Source organism: Sinohyriopsis cumingii, chromosome 2 (assembly GCF_028554795.1).
Source record: "Sinohyriopsis cumingii isolate HCF-2022 chromosome 2, ASM2855479v2, whole genome shotgun sequence".
In the NCBI taxonomy this organism is placed as follows: Eukaryota; Metazoa; Mollusca; class Bivalvia; order Unionida; family Unionidae; genus Sinohyriopsis; species Sinohyriopsis cumingii.
The window spans coordinates 138493858-138513999 of NC_142962.1; the positions used below are offsets into that span (position 1 = coordinate 138493858).

At 33.8% G+C, this 20142-nt stretch overlaps 1 protein-coding gene across 2 annotated transcripts in view; it reads left to right on the forward strand.

The window, feature by feature from the left end:
• Nucleotides 1-1360: 1360 nt before the first annotated feature.
• LOC149805921 (lysosomal alpha-glucosidase-like) overlaps nucleotides 1361-20142 on the forward strand; it is a 72490-nt gene continuing 53708 nt past the window's right edge. The window contains exons 1-6 of one of the 2 annotated variants that reach the window (XM_089950701.1): nucleotides 1361-1692; nucleotides 4114-4464; nucleotides 6652-6800; nucleotides 9014-9182; nucleotides 15840-15936; nucleotides 19005-19243. In XM_089950701.1, coding sequence (XP_089806827.1) covers nucleotides 1501-1692; nucleotides 4114-4464; nucleotides 6652-6800; nucleotides 9014-9182; nucleotides 15840-15936; nucleotides 19005-19243 — 1197 coding nt within the window. In that variant the 5' untranslated portion in view covers nucleotides 1361-1500. Of the gene's footprint in view, nucleotides 1693-4113; nucleotides 4465-6651; nucleotides 6801-9013; nucleotides 9183-15839; nucleotides 15937-19004; nucleotides 19244-19533; nucleotides 19773-20142 lie in introns of both variants that reach the window. The other variant, XM_089950699.1, reaches the window with a different exon arrangement.

The following is a 20142-nucleotide window of genomic DNA, read 5'->3' on the forward strand; positions in this document are numbered from 1 at the left end:
GGGGGTGGATGCTCTACATCGGACACAGTATAAATCCATATTATTTATTATATTTCTATAACATGGATGTCATTGATTTCTCAGCGACACGAAAGCAAGAGCCAGTCAAGCATCATCCAGCACTACCAAATTCTATCAGAGCAAATTATCATAGGTTCATCTGGGTCTGGTAAGACACCAATTATTACTTAATCTGATAATGAGATGGCTCAAATGGTATAAGTTACATTCAGTGGCTCCGTCAGTTGATGGTCAGAGATGTTACGATGTACTTAAAGATTTTAATGAAAATGCAAGATTGTTGGGCTAAGATGGTAATGATATTATTAATTTTATCACCGATATTGATGAAGCCCCATCTGTAGATGACCTCGACGGATTTATTAATAATTTAATCGTGTATGGCGACGTAATGATGGACAAACAATCAAATCCAGCTAGAATATTTTCTCAAGGCAGACATAAAAATACTGATGTGATTTATGTTACTCAGCGATATACACAAATGCCTAATGTTCTCAGAGATAATTGTAATTTTTTAGTTGTGTTTAATGGAGTTGATACACTTACTCATTCATCAGACTTGGTGTAGTGGGGATATGGACATGATTTAAGTTCAAAAACTTCTTTTCAAAAGCACAGTCAACCCCACACGGATTTATCACGATAAATTTACATGATCCTCGATCGCGATATCGTATAGGTCTTGATAAAATATTTGGTTGAGAGACTGATTTAATAATGATGTGATTACTCACACATTACAGCAGCAGAGAGGATGCGACCTCAATGAAACGTCCGGCGGGTAAACGAACGCACATACAAATTTTAATTAAAAAAAACACGAACGACAAAGATAAAGTAACAAAATAAACCAACCCAATTAGAGAAACTCTCGGTTTTATTTAGAGGCTTCGGTTTGGCGTTATTGACCTTATATTTTTTATTTTCGTAGGAAGCTTTATTTTTCAGAAATGACGTTTCAGCAAAAGGTCTGTTCTGCTGCTATAATAATAATAATAATAATAATAATAATAATAACAACAGTAATAACAACAACAACAATAAAACTGATAATAATAATAATGATTATATATATATATATATATATATATATATATATATATATATATATATATATATATATATATATATATATATATATATATATATATATATGTATAAAGAATGCGGGATAATCTATGACAAGAACTTCACATTTAGGTCATCTTTTTAGGTACTTTAGATTAACACATGATATTTTAGGATCTGGATATTTGAGAAAGTTCAGTACATAGAAACAAATGTAACTCAAATGTATATGTATTACCAATCAAACGTGCCACACTTGTCACATGACATTCAAAATGGCTTACGCACTCTTGTATCCTGCGCAGTGAGAAAGGACTTTGAAATGTCATAAGGAAGTATTCATGAACGTTTGACTATGTCATGTGAAATATAAAGATTTCAGTTTGAATACATTTACTTGGATCTACCATGGGATTGAAGACAAATGAAGAAAAAGACATTTTGGTTGTGCCTGAGCCTGATGGTGTTTACTACGGAAAGTCTACAAAGTCTTGCCGTAGACAAAAGATTTCGCTGATCACCATCTTGACATTCACTGCTCTTGTCTTTTTATCAGCTACACTTCTTTTCTACACCGTCGTCTTTTTGACTTCCTTATGGGTAATTTTTGAGAATACGAAAGTTGTATATTCTTGCAAATAGAAAAATGTACCTTTGTTTATACTGTAGCATTGTAATGTTTGTTATTTTTCGACATTTGGTGTATTGGGAATAAAATTTTCACATGAAGATTATTGAAATTATAAATACTGCATGATTTTGAAATGTTTTACATTTTGATTGGGATACTGGTTTTTTTTGTGTTTTTGTGGCTTGAGTTTGCAGTCGTTGATGACCCCTGAGAGAAATCGCTGGAGCTTGTGAAATATTTTTGTTTTCAGAATGATTTGTCTTTAAGGTCAAATTCATAAGTTCAAGTCATACATGTCATGTATGCATTCAGTACAACCTATTTCGAAAATGGGTGTAATTTTGTAGAATTTGATTACATGTACATATGCCTTTAGATGGTGATTATTCACTTTATTTTGATCCTCATGGATCCATATTGCCTGGAAGGTAATGATATTTATACCCCAAGAATAGAAATACATATGGCAAAGTAAATTTTAATGTACCTGGACATTTATGGACAAGATCAAACTGAAAGTGTGATCCAGCACAAACTGGATAGAATGATGCATTCTGTGATGTCACAGTGAAAGCTGTGCTGTTGTAGTACACTTTTATTTGTTGTGATAAAACCCAACAACCTCATATTTGGACCTAGCTTAGTACCTGACCACATTTTAAATGTCCTTAGTGATAATTAATTTTTTGCCTGAAGTTGACTGATGATATTTAAGGTGCATAGCATTCAACAATCAGGATTGAAAACTATTGATACACATACACATAATTGGTTAAACTATATTAGCAATGCTAAAAAAATCTGATAGCCTGATATAGATTAGGCCACTCTTGCTTTTTTAGTGTGTTGCCATTGGGCCTGTCCCCCGCCCCCATAAAGATGTATAATTATTTCAAAAGAATTTTGTGTCTGCCCCAAAAAAGCAGCAGTTTTATTTTGAAGTCTTTAAAGACACTAATAAATTATTAATATTCAACTTCATGATGGGGTACCATCAGTAGGTCCTGCCCCATTATAAAATCATCTGCTTACCAGTATTAAAAGCTTGAAACTTTGTGTACAAAGCAAACCATGTGATGAATAAATGGGAAACAGTACTATTTCTCTTCAGCTTATTGGTTACCTATAATAACTACTCACTTGTATGGGGTGAGTAACAAAAAAACTGTGCATTAATCATGCTGACTTCGTAAATAGATCCAACAGTACCATTGTGATTTTTGACAGATATAAGCTAAGCTAGGGCATTGATGACTTATAAAAGCCTGCAGTACAATATTTTCACCTAAATGGAACTGAGACCATTACATTATGTCTATATTTTAATCCGTTTAGTTCACATAGTTGTTAGCAGTTGATCTGTTAATATCAAGTGAGTGTTGTTTTATTTGTGACACATGCACAGTACCATGACACAAACTTGAGGTTACCATTTTTACTGATATAAAAAGATCAAGGCCTCTTGGAAATAATTTCTGTTTTCAACTATGATTGAGAATTTTTCATTGCTAAAAACCACTACCCCCACAGATTGCAATGAAATATATAGACTAATCATCAGCCTGATGACAGAGCTGAAACTATACTGTTGGAGATAACAAGAGCAGATGTGTGTGCCACAAATTATTGAGAATTCACCAAGTGAGGATGAAGAAATTGTGAAGTTGTTGGAAATCTTGTTAGTTGTGAGTCCCTTTTCAGTAGGATGTGAATGAGGGTTCATTCTTGTGACTATCAGCATAGGTATAAGGGATTGACCATTTAATATTTTTGGATGGGGTGGAGATGTAAAACAAATATGGTCTTAATGGGTGAGGGGATTTTAAGTCAAAGTAATTTATTTTCTTTTTCAAGTCATTGTCACAAGCCTGTGTCTCAAACAAATTTCTCTGAGCACTGGAGCAATTGGCACACACATCTGCTCTTGTTAACTTCACAACGTGGAGGAAAACATTGCATGACATGAAATAATTTGAGGCAAATAAACACAGGTCAATTGAATATGATTTTGTTTATTTCATTGATATTTAAATTTCAGCGATTTCTACATTTTTTCTAAATATTCGTAAACAATAGGGCCTGAGGTTAGTGATTTGTTTAAAGTAACTTGTCCAGGGACTGTATCAGAAAAAATTATTTCAGCACTTTTAAATATAAGAATAATAGGGCTCTTTTGGGCACATGGAATTGGAGCAGGGCAGTTTGTTAAGGTCACCAGTCCTGGGCTTGTGTCTGAAAAACATTTCTTTGAGCACTTATTAATATTAAATTGTAGAACAACAAATGGACCTACAAGACTACATTGACATACACTTTAAATGGAATCTATTGCCATCTGGTAAAGATCTTGGTCTTTTACTTTTTATCCCTCACTCCTTTTTATTTTATAGAGTAAACCAGTTAATTCGACATGTGAAATTTCAACTCAGCCCCAGTGTGACAACATACCTGAAAGTCAGCGATTCGACTGCTTTCCTGAAACTTATTTAGTAACAAAGGAAAAATGTGAGGCAAGAGGCTGTTGTTGGTGGCCATTCCTGTCAAAGCCAGGAATGCTGGGTAAGGTGCCATGGTGCTTCTATTCTAGAAACTACCAAGGTTACATTGTGGACAGCCTTAATCAGACAGCCACTGGAATGACAGCCATGTTGTCAAGGTCAACTAAATCGGGTTGGCCTAATGATGTCATGACCTTACAGCTTGATGTGAACCTTGAAAGTAATGACAGACTTCATTTTAAGGTAATGCACAAAATTAATATTCTTCATGGATTTGCATGTATTTAATAATTTACACTGTATAAGATTAATGTGTAGCTAACATTTGTGAATTTGAAAGTAAAGGCAAATCATTCAAAAAATATTCAAGTCTCTCAAAGTTTCCTGAGAGCTGGTTTCTGAATTTTGATGGTCACAGAAGTGTAATGTCCAAATTCACTTTGGGTTGTGAAACGAATGCAGATAGGTGCATTTACATTACTGCATATTTCATGTTAAATTGATCATTGTTTATGGTGTTTTATGGATAACAAGATTTTAAATCAATAATTTTGAAATGCTATCAGTCTATTTTTCTGACTGGTTCTCAAATGCAGGGTCTAGACATGGATCTCTTCCTATTGTAGATGGTCAGCTGGTTACATTATGAAATACAGTGACAATTGTTTTCTGGATAGTGCATTGTTAATACGCTTATTACCATTGTATTCAAGGATTTTGCCCCTACGTTTTTTGGTATATTCCTCGACCTCAGAAAAAATTCACACCATCTGACCTGTCAAGAGTATACTGTATGGTGTAAGAGCTTCCTTTAGGAGATCAGTGTGACCCCATTATTTTTTTTCAAAGGATCAGAAAGGAAAACTAGAGGGTGTAAGTGGGACATAAGCTGGTCAATATGATAGAAAGTCACTCAAAGAAGACAGATATACTTATATAACAATATAAGCAAAATTCACTTATGATTTTGTCTTATATTTAATTATTTGGTACTGTATGTCACAGAGTTTCTGTTGGATGTAGCTGATGAAACTGAGGGTCCCGCTGAAAAGGAGAAGGTTCAGGGTAATAATTAAAGTACGAGTGCAAAAGAAAGATGAACTTGTCAAACAAGTAAATATGGTGATAGTATTTTACTAATACTAAATGACTTAGAAAACTGTCTGTTAGAAAGCGATAGCACTAGTGTACAAAATTTTTTGTCCTTTTTCTTTTCAATTTGTGTACTGTTTTATGCAGACGACACTAATTTTTAATACTGATGAAAAATCTTTCTAACATAATTTAAATGTCTTTTATGTATATTTAGAGTTTTGGAAAATGAGTTAAGTTCACAAAGATTTTGATTTTTGGAACATGAAAAGATGATAAGTATAGATCTATAGTTTTTTGTGAAAAAATATGCATTTGTGCTCAAATATAAATATTTAGGTGTTATTTTTCTAAAAATGAAAGACATGTTAAGTCAGTTAGATGTTTGACTAAGCAAGAAAGACCCTACATCTCCTTTACCGAAATTTATAAACTGGTATCGCAATCTTCCTATAGACCTGCAGTTTCAGATTTATTACTCTGATAATGAATGCAATAATAACTGTGTTATTTGTGGAATTGGAAATTTTTCATACTTCACAATGATATACTATTTCTTCTACATGTATTATATAACTTTTTGTACACTCCGGGATTGTTATTTTCTGTCAAAAAATGTTGTATTCATTTACCCAAATGTTATATTCATGTATCCAGATATTATATTCATGTATCCAGATGTTATATTCATGTATCAAAATGTAGTCATGTACCCAGATATTCTAATATTTCCTGTAAATGTTAATACACTTGCTTTGATTGTAAATGTTGACTATTACTGTGATGTGTATCTCCATAGTTTAGTGATGTCACCTTTTAAAATTGATGTGGTATTTTCATATGCCACTTAGGTGTGGACTGAGATTTACATTCATTAACAAAAGTCCCTTATTATCTGTTTTGTCAATTTTCCTGAATTACACTTCTATTGATTATGATAATCCCATTTTACATGTACAGCAACCAAGGGCAACAGAGCCTGTAAAGGCATGAGTGTCATAGATATTTATGCATTAGTTAAATTGTTACTCTCAACTGATTTATTACCTTATGCTCATTGGCAAAGGCTTTTGACATACGAGTCTGGCTTAGAAAATGTGCGTCTATGGGACATAGGACTGTAGAAAGTTGATGGTCCAGGTTTTTCTTGTATGTGTTCAGAACACTGGGACCTGCTTAGCTAGAGCTTTGTTTGAGATAAGAAATGTTCTGTTCTGCAGCTAATTATTTAATTTGGGTTTACACCATTCAGATTTTATTCTTTAATAATGCATAATTTAAATGCTATTTTTGATGTGAGTAAAATTTAAGGCCATGTGAAATTTCTTAATTGTTCAGATATATGACCCTCACAACAGTAGATACGAGGTCCCACTGAAGCTGTTCCCAGCATCAGACCCAATGGAGGCACCAGACTATGATGTCAGTATTGCTAAACAGGGTCCATTCTCCTTAACAGTGACCCGGAAATCAACTGGTCAGAAACTGTAAGTTAGTTATGTGGTTGGCATTTCATTAGTGTCATTATTATCATTTTAAAAATGGCATTTCTAGTGTGGTCACTTGTTACAAATGGCAGAGAGATGCACCTTACCCTGCATACAGCAAATTCCTGATGGCAGAAGTTATGTGTTCTATACTCAGTTTTTGTGTCCCAGTTGGAAGCAAATTATGATTAAATAGGTGTGTAAAACTTAATTATTTTATCCAATATGTCATCATATTTTCATATAAAAAGAGGATTTCTGTTGAGGAAGATCCTTCCATTTTCTATTATGTAGTAATTTTGGTGAAGTAAAATAATAATGATTTTAATAATTTTATAAACTTTTAATGACGTTTCATCATCATTTTAATTATGTGCTTTGAAATATGCAAAAACTTTAGCTGAAAGGGACTATTTTGAACTTTCAGCATCCACTTCTCCCTATTTTCACCAGCTTCACCCTATTCTGGCTGGAGAGAGGTAATTTCGCCCAAAACATATTAGGGTCCCTGTGATTAAGCTAGACATAAATTTTAGGGAGAAGTAACTTCTTCTTTTGGACAGAACAGGGAGAAGTGAGACCTGAACAGGGAGAAGTGGGAGCAAGGCAAGACATGCAATATGTGTGTGTGTGTGTTGTTTTTATTCTCTTATTTGAATTATGCCATCTATTTCACAGTATGCATATTTGTATTTGACACTGGTTTTAAGCAAAACTTTATTTTCAAGTAGAAAATTTTCTGAGTTTTATCTATATTATAAACACATTTTTTGTATGTCTAAAACTATCATATTTTGGCAATATGACTTAAAAAGAGAACAATAGAAGCTCAGCATTGTAATGAATTTTAACTGAGTAACTAGATTACAGTATTGTAATTGCAAGTTAGAAAAAATGCTTGATCAACTACCCTTAATCAAGAATTTATTTCTTTTTACTTTCAAAAGTTCATTATAAAATGGCACCATGTACATAAAATGCACACGTCTTTCAGATCATGTTGTTCGTCCCAATTTCTTTGTTGCCCATACATCTTTACTGTAACTGTTCATAGACAACACACTGAAGAATAAAAGTCAGTATATGAATGACCTAAACCTTATTTTCTTCAACCGAATCAACACAGCCTACATCCAAGTGCATCTGTTTTTAGAAAGAGGGGTTTTCTTAATGTAACCACTCACTTTATAGATTTGTTACAACAGGCCATTGATAGGATTGCAAATGTAAGATTTCATTATTTGTCTACATACTTGGTGTAACATTAGGCATTGGTTAAATAATATTTGCTTTGCTGTTTTGTTTTTTTCCTTGTATTTTCACAAAGTTTGTAAACTAAAAATACAACCTTGACCTTACAGCATCTCGTCAAATTCCAAAACATAGCATTGTCCCATATATTTATGACCTACATAAATGCATTTTAAAGCTAAATCTTTAATAACGTAATATTTAGTCTCTGCTTTCTTACAAGTTGTATATTTTCCTGAATATGTTTACCCAATGATTTACGAAAAGACACAATCTAATAAAACAGTACTTCCCAGAACAGCTATGTCTGCCATTACGGTTCCAAACAGCTTTTTATCAAGAAAATAATGTACATGGAGTAGTTACAATATTCATATTATTAAAACTCAAATTGCTATTTACATAAATTTAAGTTTTGAAACACAAGTTTGTATGTTTTTATCATCAAAGGATAACTTGAGGAAATAACATAACGCTGGAACAAACCTGGCCAAGGCAAAGGAGTATCTCAAAAGGGATGGTCATTTACTGTTCCTCTCTAAAAAAGAATCGCAGGGCAAAGTCATTATTGCTTTCCTTTACAGAAGAAAGCGAAGTTTACACTTTTTAGGCGACTTAGTGTCCTTTTCACACCCAATTTTAGTGTCCTTTTCAATCAGTTTTAGATTGCTTCAACAGCAGATTGTTGTAACCAGCATGACTGAAAACTATACAACATACATGTATTCTGATGTGGTTTTGGTATGTGTGTTTTCTCGTAGACATAGATGTACCTTTTATAGGTTTTTTGTTCTACTGATTACCCCTAACAAACTGCACAGACCCTGATCTGCCATTGCATTATGCAATGGCAGATCTGGGTCTGTGTAGTTTGCAGTTGGAATCAATTTGCAAGCAGGTATATACAGTAAAAACTTCCAGTGATATCAGTATATTCTTGCATTAATATCTTTTGATTACAGGTTTGATACATCTGGTACAAGTCCGTTGATCTTTGCTGACCAGTTCATCCAGATTTCAACAGTTCTTAGCTCGCCATTTTTATATGGACTTGGAGAACATAGGGACAGTTTTCTTATTAGTACAAACTGGACCAAGCTTGTATTGTGGAATGTTGACCAGCCACCAGAGGTTTGATACTTTAAATTGGACTATTTTGCAATGAAAAAATGTTGTGCTTTAAACTTGTTGAGTTTTCAGTTTATTATTTTTGCTCTGCTCTGTCAGACTATTTTCCCCATTTTTAACTTGTATGAATGTGTTACTTTCACTGAGGATTGAGCCTCAAAATGAAAATACTGTTTCAGGGAAAATAACCTGCTAAGTATTACCAGGGGTTGAAAATTCACTTACCTAACTTGGAATCTTAAGTGAAAATGTCCTACATTTGGGATGGTGGATTTTTCAATCACTTGTCCAATTTTGTGAGTGATGATTCATATCTTGCCATTGTTTAAGTGCCTCTATATTGATGTTGACATGGGGATTTGTTAAATTTAAGGGGCACATGCAGTTTGGGGTGGGAGTGTGTCCTGGGTTAGATATTGGTGTTTCTATGTAATGGAAAGTATGTTCTGTCAAGAATAATGCTGACTTTGTTAATTAATAATCCAGACATTCTCCTGGAAGTTTGTTTTCCATTTGTTTTAATGGTGTGCATACAATCACATCACTCCCACTCATCAATACTAAGAAATACTTACTAGAGGGAAAGCAGATGGCAGTCAGTTTGTAAGTACAGTGTGACCCCACTATAACACAGGAGTTGGGAGCCATAGAACCCAGCCGTGTTATAGACCGAACCGTGTTATAAGCAACCAGGTCAGTTAGCTGAAGAAAATTATGCATGTACCCCCATCAAAAAAAAAAGGTGGGGGGGTAGGTAATAAATGCAGGTAGTAAAATACGTGCTTCATCAGCACAGTTACTATCTTAATTAGATGCATATTAAATGAGAAATACACCTGTAGTGAAAACTGAGAAGGCATATATGTGAATACTGTTTATATATACATGTCTGAGTTATAGCCAGAATAGAGTATCAGTACCGTGTACTCACCCGCAAATCTCATCATGTACATTGAATCTACAATACATGCAATTCCATCGAAAATATGCACACACAGAGATTTAAAATATTCAGTAATTTTGTCACAGGTCATATTGGTCTGAATTCATTAGAAAAACATAGCACAATCATGTAATGAATGACGAAACACATTACTTTTCAGTACATCCCAAGTCAGTAAAAGTTAGTTTGCGTTTTAAGCCGCCATTGGTAGCGTTTGTAAGGATAATATTTTTCCCTGCAAAAAGGAAACTTTCATGGCACAGTTAATGTGTTCCAGTCATGTTGGAAAATGCAAAAATCCATCAGATTCCGTTACTTTTTTATAAGTTTGGTACTGACTTCTTTTGAAGAAAAGATCTTTGTTTTTATTGAAGATTGTAGTCTGCTTTCTTTGGTGAAGGGTGCATGCATTATTGAAGTCACCGCTAAAGGACAGCTTTGGAGAACCAAACAAATGCCCATTTCTTATTGTAGTGGCAACATCAAATAATTGTATTGCATGATTAAGACTGATTTTTTTTCTCCATTTGCTGAGTACATTTTTGTAACAATCGGTGCTTCAAAGGTAATCTGTTTCCTTTGAAATTTCAGCAAATTATTTTTAATCTTGGTACATTTTTAAAAAGGAATTGACCAACGTTACTGTTACTGTTCCTCCCTGCCTAATGAATAAACCAATAAGCAAGATTTGGGTTTTTTAACTTTTGTGATGCTGCCTTCCACGCATGCATCAGAAATTTAACAAAGGGTCAACAGACGATAGAGATGCAGGTGATCTGGTCTGATGACAGAGATTATTACAGAAAATGTGAGTGTTCTGAAGGATTTAATTCTGAGTGAAAAGAAGAGGAACTTTATTTGCCATCCACGTACAAAATGTCAGTCTTTGTAAATATATTAATTACTACTGATCGGCCGAAAATCTGATGAAAGATAGATTACGAGATAATGCCTCGTCCAGTTGATCTCCGTTACCAGAAATGTCGACAACAAAAAAGCTGATATCTCATAACATACAGTACTCGTGCTGGATGTCAAGATAAGTGGATTATGATATAACAATGCACTGTTTAGATGGCTTGTCAATATTGACAAAGAATTAATAATGTAACATTAGATAAATTTCAGTGCATTTATCCAGTTTGCAGCTTCCTTTCATGGGACCTCAGAATTTCTCCACTCCAAACCAATGGTTGTATATACAAGTTTAAATAGCCAACAATGTCGCCAATTAATAAAAATCACCAGATGGTATATTTTGCCACCAATAAGGAAAAAGATCCAAGTTTGCGACATTGCGAAGCCCAACCGATCCCAGAATACACTTTTTATACTTTATTTTTCGTATTTTTAAGAAATATACATAAAATTTCAGGAGCCATGCCATGATCATCTTGTGTTATTCATAAGCGATCTTTTATCCAAAATGACATTTAATGCTTTTTTTTGTACTTTTAAGAAAGTTTTTCTTTTCGTGTATGAGAAAAATACATGTATATAAAGTTTTGGGAGCCACACCATGACCATGTTATATCCGAATTTGTGTTATAATGGAGTGTGTTATAGTAGGGTCACACTGTACTTACATCAGGTGTTAAACAGTTCACAGAATAAGTTCCAGGAAACTACCTTGAAAATTTAGGTCATTAACATAAAAATTGTTTTTATCTTCTTTAAAAGCTGGTTGAGTTTTTTCTTGTTGAATGCAAGATTTTCATAATTGCCAGACTGTAAATTTCTCAAGACCTGGAGCAATTTCATTTTCTTATTGGTTCACAGAAGTTGATTGAGTGGTACTTCTGTCCTTGATATTTTCTTGGACTGCTTTCATTTTGTTTATATATTTTTCGTTGTTAATTTTTCTTGATTGTTTTTCCATCTCAAAGTGTCATGAGACTGGTTTAGATATTATTGGAAAAATAAGTTGTTCCCTTGAAAGGTGACAAGCTTATTTCATAATTATAGTTAAGATGGTGTCAATAAAAAAATTTGATGATTATTTCCTGATTTATAGAAAAATTATGGCTTATTAGGCAGTTAGAGATGAACCATTTTTGACTGGTGAGCAGCAATTAAAAACTGAAACAATAAAATCGCATTAATCTGGACAGTTTGGTTACACTTTTCTGTTGGATTATGAAGCAGTTCTAGCTTATGGATTGAAGATGTCTGTCTTTCCATCCATCTGTCCATCTGGCATCAACAGTGAGGTTAGAGTTTATGTCATTTTAACTTACACTATTGATTGTAGAGTCACATGATGTTATATGTATATGCATCATGAAGAGTGCTACATCTATTAGTGAAAATCAGTTCACTGTCATCTGTATTTCATGTATCAGTAATTTTTGCTAACCTTTGCATTAGGCAGAGTTTTCTCTGTATAATGGTTTACATTTAGCCCAGATTCCGACTGTTACCATCAGCATGTAAGATTCATCGTAAAGATTTTTACACAATTCAGTCAAAACTAGTCACTGTGTCCTATATATTGCTTCACTCTGACCTGTGTTAATCATTCAGAAACTGCTGTCAGCAGAGCCATGTAACTTGATATGTAGATGCATCATGAAGAGTATTACAGAGTTAAGTCAACTCTAGGTCACATTGACCACGATTTCACACTCCTTTGACCTGCATTAGCCTTTATGTTTATCTAGTTTCTCAGATAGTATTGCCTGCAGTCATGTAGCTTGGTATGTAACTGATTCATGAGAAGTACAGTGACTTTCAATCAAAACTAAATCATTGTGACCTATATCTGATATTCTAGTAATCTGCAATAACTTTTACTTTTAACTACATTTCTTGGACACTATTACTGTAGAGTAATGTAATCTGATACATAGGATACATTGTATGAATGCAAAATTTACTCAAAACGGAGCTTTGCAGTGTGAACATACCTCCATTGGTGTTTTTCTTTTTGTGCAGATAAATGAGGATTCATAATCTGTGAATCATTTTAAGCCAAATAAGGTAAACTCTGTTCCCAGAAATTGCTCTTCAAATACAAAGACATTTGGATATGTTGAGTTCAGAATAACAAGTCTTCACTGTATATACAGACATACATACTTTATCAAAATCCTGAAAAGTCTAAAATCAGCACCAGGTCAGGTGGTTTTCAAAATGAAACACTTACATATTACTTAGCACAGTGGACTAGTCATCACCAATCCTCAGTCAGTGTAATATAGTAACCCTTTAGAATATGCCTGCTTAACATTAAAAGGTTTTGTCTTTAAATGGGATGGCATGGTTTATTGCTTTTTTAAAGATTTTAATTTTCACACTGATCAAGGATGAATAATATTTACATCTGCCTTTTTGCTGAAGACCATTTCATTATAACCTGCACTTAACACTATATATAGTGCCAATAGTAGTCAGATTTACATGCTTACCTCCCATTAGTCTGATATTACAGAAAATCATTCCATTACAAGCTGCACTTAACACTGTAGATTGAGTATACGATAGCACAAATTGTAGTTAGATTTACATGCTTATCTCCCTTTCTGTGGATATCATAGGTGTCCTTTCCATTACAACCTACAAATTGCACAAATAGTAAACTGATTACATATATATAATTTAATAAGTGAGGGTTGAAATTGTTGTTATATTGCTTGCGAAAGACCTAAAGTACTTTTTTGTGCTGATTTTCATATAAGTTTATGTGTTGATAGTTTCATTGTAAAATACATTAATAAGCTGCACTGTTGGGTCTGATGAAATAATAATGTACCAGATTTTTTTTAAAGTCATGATTTATTTGTAGTAAGTACAGTCAAACTTGTCTTAATGGGCCATAAGAATAACAGTTCATTCCAACAGTGATTATCTTTATTCAGCTTCCAAAAATAGCAATTCATCCCAACAGTGATTATCTTTATTTAGCTTCCAAAAATAACAATTCATCCCAACAGTGGTTATCTTTATTTAGCTTCCAAAAAAACAATTCATTCCAACAGTGGTTATCTTTATATAGCTTCCAAAAACAACAATTCATCCCAACAGTGATTATCTTTATTTAGCTTCCAAAAATAACAATTCATCCCAACAGTGATTATCTTTATTTAGCTTCCAGAAATAACAATTCATCCCAACAGTGGTTATCTTTATTTAGCTTCCAAAAAGAACAATTCATCCCAACAGTGATTATCTTTATTCAGCTTCCAAAAATAACAATTCATCCCAACAGTGATTATCTTTATTCAGCTTCCAAAAATAACAATGGAGAAATCAGTCAGTTTAAAGTTACACTGACAGATTAACTTAGTTCAATGAATATAAGCAAGGTAAGGCGTTTTAAACATCAGTTCACATGACTTTACCTAAAGAATGCCTTTCTTGGGAAAATAAATGCTGCAGTTGCACAGACGATGTGGTTGAGTGATCTTACATTAAGCAATAATAAACCACATTTTGGTTGGTAAACACCTGCCTGATGGATACATAAATCAAGTGACCATTTAATATGTAATTTTTATAGATGAAATTTTATGGTGGGAAATTGCAATGATACTAAGTGACCACTATAAAAAGGTGACCCCACTAGGGAAGGTTTGACAGTAAGGTTAATTTGTTCATTTAAACAGCTGTTATCCAAAATGATCATATGGTCCTAGTTTAATGCATTGTACATGTTGTGCAATGGTTGTGAAAGACCCATGGATAACTATTATATGTATATGAGTGGAAAACATAAGTTGTATTCAGTTATATAAAAATGCCTGTATTCACCAAAGATTCAATACTTGTTGAAAAGTTAGTTTTTAAATAGGGATTCAAGCAAAATCTTTGTGGTCAATATTAGAAATAGTGTTGCCATGCTAGTGCTAAAAACATTAAGTGAATAGACTGTATAATTGAGACTATATTTAGGGATGATTGGCTGTATCAACAAAGATAAATGAGGAAAAAAAATGTCATGATCACCTGTGAAAGTTAAAACTAGGCTAAAAACAATACTTAGACCGTTATAAAATATTTGACCATTAAAGCAATCCACTCAAATTGATCTGGTAAAATCCTGAAGGCAGTGTAAGGTAAATTCCCTCACATTCCATGTTTTAATGCAGGCACCACTATCGTAACAAAATATTTATCTTTGAGCGAAATAATCTAAATGTGCTATCATAATGTTTTTAACTTAAGATATGAGACAAAAGACATTATGTTTTTCTGTTATAATTGGCATTTTGTCAATATCAAGTATGCCATCTCAACTTGTTATGACACTAGTGACATCATGGTGGCAGTAAAGGGATGTAAGCAAGTCAGTATGCCATCTCAACTTGATATGACTCTACTGACATCACCATGGCACTAAAGGGATGTAAGCAAGTCAGTATGCCATCTCAACTTGATATGACTCTAGTGACCTAATGGGGACAATAAAGGGATGTAAGCAAATCAGTATGCCATCTCAATTTTATATGACATCACGGTGAGAGTAAAGGGATGATCTAATCAAGTCAGATATTTCATATTAAAATGTAACTGCAATTTTAAATTCCCCTTTAAGCATGTAATTGGTTATCAGGCTTGTAATAATCTTGTTTTTATTAGAACATTTATGGCAACTGTCACTTCACCTTTAACAATGCCAGGATCACTCTTAATGAGAAAAAATAATATTAGATGGAATAGGATATATATAGTTGTTAATTTCTTGTAAGATTTCAATTATTATTTATGTTTGCTTTCAGAGAAATGTTAACTTATATGGGTTTCATCCATTCTACTTGAATGTGGAAGGAGATGGTAATGCTCACGGTGTCTTCCTGCTTAATAGCAACGCAATGGGTATGTTTTGTAATATCGCATGTATTTTTGTCTTTTGCTTTATATACTTACGGTTCAATATTATTCAGAAATTTTACGGGTGGGTGAGAATAACTGGATTTTTTTTCTACAAAAATGTTTACAGTAGGAAATAAAGTCATGTCATGGACATGAAGTGATATAAAAAAAATTAAATTGTAACTGTTAAACAAACTTCAATAATCATTTGAATACTGTTAACTCTTGCTTATATTGGAAGATCCAGTTTCATTTTTGTTGTTGAAAACTTGCCGGAATGTTAGTTTCTAGTAAAAACAAATCACTGATATATTACTTTAATCCTATGTTGTCTTCACCATCGCCTCATTTTCCTCTTTGTAATGACCATAATATACTGATTGTATTTCAGTTTCCTCAACAGAGAGCGACTTCTGTGCCAAGATGGTTTTTCCCAAGAGTTTTTCTATTGATTTTGTTTAAAAACTCCACATGATATACAGTCAATTCAGATTTATTCTTCTTGTATGCATGACACCATTGGTGTTGAAATTTTTTAAAAGTGGAGCATTGATTTGAATACCAGATTGAAAATGGTTGAGATTAAGAAATGGCTAGAGTACTGTTCTTCAAACTTGTTCAGTTTGTAAATTTATTTTAAAACAACTCTTAATCAGACTTGTATGCTGTCTACATCTGTTATTCTGTTTCCACGTACATGTATTACAATTCTACATATGCGTTTCCACATACATATGTTACAATTCTACATATGCGTTTCCACATACATATATTACAATTCTACATATGCGTTTCCACATACATATATTACAATTCTGCATATGTGTATTACAATTCTACTCAGAATCTTGTTATCTCTACAGATCATAGACTTGAATAACTTAATGAGATGACCTGTTTTCTGTCATCCATCCATCTCTGTTAGAACTGCTGTTCCTTCTAAACCACTTAGAGGATTGCCATGAAACTTTACAGTCATTCTGAGGTCTGGTTGGTCCTAAATGAAAATGGGCTGCTTGGAGATCCAACATGAGTGACCATCTTAAAAATCTTGTTATGGCTACTCAAACTGAATGGATGGTCAAATCACCATTAGATTTTCACTTAAGAACTTCTTGTGTCCAGTTGATCCTAAGTGAAAAAATGGAGCTAATGTGACATCCAGTATGGCCACACTACAGCCATCTTGAAATTCTTGTTATAAAAGGAAAGTTTAATTGGAATGGGGTTTTCATCTGGAGGCCTAATATAATATCTAGTTTGTACTAACTCAAAATGGCTGCCATGGGTCATTGTAAAAATCTTGTTATTGCTACTCCATATCATCATGGGTTTTCACCCTTCTGCTGGTGTGTAGTTGATCCTAACTAAAAATTATTCTGTTCTGACATCCAATATGGCCACTGCAGTAACCATCTTGAAAATCTTGTTATTGCTACTCCACCTAAGTTGATGGTCATATTGTCATGGGTTTTCACTGGAAGACTTCTGCTGGTGTCTAGTTGATCCTAACTAAAAATTACTCTGTTCTGACATCCAATATGGCCACCTCAGTAACCATCTTGAAAATCTTGTTATTGCTACTCCACCTAAGTTGATGGTCATATCATCATGGGTTTTCACTGGAAGACTTCTGCTGGTGTGTAGTTGATCCTAACTATAAATTATTCTGTTCTGACATCCAATATGACCACCACAGTAACCATCTTGAAAATCTTATTATTGCTGCTCTTTCTAAGTGGAATGTTGTATCAACATGAGTTTTCGCTAAAAGATTTCTTATGAAGTCAAGTTGGTACTAAATGAAAATGGTGCCACTCTGACATCCTGTATGGCCACTATAGCAGCCCTCTTAAAGTGAAAAGTCATATTGACTAATTATGATACATAGTTGGTATTGAATGACAATTGTGCTGGTCTGACCTTGAATATGGTAACCAGGGCAACCAATTTGAGCATCTTGTTCTTGCTAATCTTCCTCATATCTGGTTGGTCCTAAATGGTTTCAGCACTTAGCAGCTAGAAAGAAGAAATGGTTTTATCTTGAATTCCTAGAAATACTTTCTGGACCGTAGAGTGTCAATCCTTTCAATGGACCTTGTTTTGTCAGCTGTATCCTATTGCTGGGACAATGTACCACGAATGATTATTTTACCTAATTTATATACTCACCTTTATTTTTCTTGGGCCAGAAATAGGAAAGGATAGGTGTTTATTAGATGGATGGGCATTTATTAGAAGAAATATTGTAAAACAAGGTAATGTTTTAGCAAACTGTTAGTAACCAGTTTTCTTGCATGATCAAGTACCAAATTATTTATTCATTTGTAAATAACCTGCAAAAGATCTCTCTTAAAACAAGGGCTTTGGTCAGTGGTCACTTGCAATTTTAATAGAGTAAAAAGTTTTAATATTGTAAAAAGTTTTAATTAATAATGTAAAAAGTTTAAATAGATTAAAACGTTTTAATATAGTAAAATGTTTTATAGAGTAAAAAGTTTTAATGTAGTAAAAAGGTTTAATATAGTAAAAAGTTTTAATATAGTAAAAAGTTTTAATAGAGTAAAATCTGCCTTAGCAATCAGCCTAACATTAAGAATGTCATTTATAAACCCTCACGTTTTCATATACATCTCACCTGTACATAAAGGACATATATCTGTAATGGACAATATTTATACACCCTTTAAATTCAACGACACATCTCACCTCTGTATAAAGGACACATGTCCATCAAGGACAATATTGATAAAACTGTTAAGTTTACCTACACATTTCACTTCTATATAAAGGACATTTGCCCATAAGAGAACACATTCCACATGCATATAAAGGGCATATGTCCATAAAGGACATTTATTAACTCCTTAGGTTTACCCACACATTTCATTGGTATATAAAGGACACCTGTCCATTAAGGATAGATTGATGTGTTCCACTGAGTGACCTTTATACCCTTAAACAGGTTGCACTATATTTAAAATCTGAGCTCAAGACACAAAGCAAGTGTCAGACCAGATGGAACTGTCCTAATTATAAAAGAACTTTTGTTCTCTCATTTCCCTATGCAGAGGTTGAGGTACAGCCAATGCCTGCCCTTACATACAGATCCACCGGTGGCATTCTGGATTTCTATATTCTGCTGGGGCCAAGTGCTGATAATGTGGTGCAGCAGTACACAGGGTTGATTGGCAGACCCTTCATGCCCCCTTTCTGGGCCCTAGGGTTCCATTTGTGCAAATATGGCTACCAAAGCTCTGAAAGGACACAGGAAATTATTGATAGAAATCGGGCAGCAAATATGCCATATGTAAGATATTTTTACATCTATTTTTGTTGTTGAAAAACTGGAGATATGTAGGTTCCACATTGTCTGACTGTCTACATCTGTCTGTCCATTCTTCCTAATAGGCAGTGATTCCTATTTCAGTGCACCTTTTGTGATCAAACATGCAATACCCGAGTGCAAGTTTGGATAAAGACATGTTGAAAACTTAAAGTGGCTTGCTGTGACATACTTCAAGGCAAAATCACATGTATCAAACCAGCTATAACTAGAGTCACTATGTACAAATTTCATTCTTTACTTTCATAATGCAGAGGTTGAGGTACAACCATTTCCTGCGCTTACATACAGGACTACTGGTGGCATCTTGGATTTTTATGTTTTTATGGGGCCAAGTTCTGATAATGTCATACAGCAGTACACAGGATTGATTGGCAGATCCTTCATGCCTCCATTTTGGGCCTTAGGGTTCCACTTGTGCCGCTGGGGCTACCAAAGCTCTGAAAGGACAAAGGAAATTATAGATAGGAACCGAGCAGCAAATATGCCTTATGTAAGATTACTTATTGGTATTTCCTTTTACTTGCTTGCTATACATTATCTTTCACTCATGTAGTTACCAAATATCATGAAGTTAAAAGATTGAATGAAAAATAATCAGCCTGTAAAGAAATTGAAAATGAGGTTCTCTTTACATGCCTGCCAAAAACCAGGGCATATTATGTTATAGTGTTGTTCATTTGTCTGTTACCATTTTCTAGTTTTCCACCATCTACAGTTACCAGACAATGTGGGTGGCTTGTACTTGTGGTAAGGAAGAACCCTTTGATTTTGTGCTCAAAAGTTCCTGGGATAATGACTTTCAAATGGTTTCTGCACAGTAAATTGAGTTCTTAATTTTCTGTGGCTTCCAAACTTTGGGG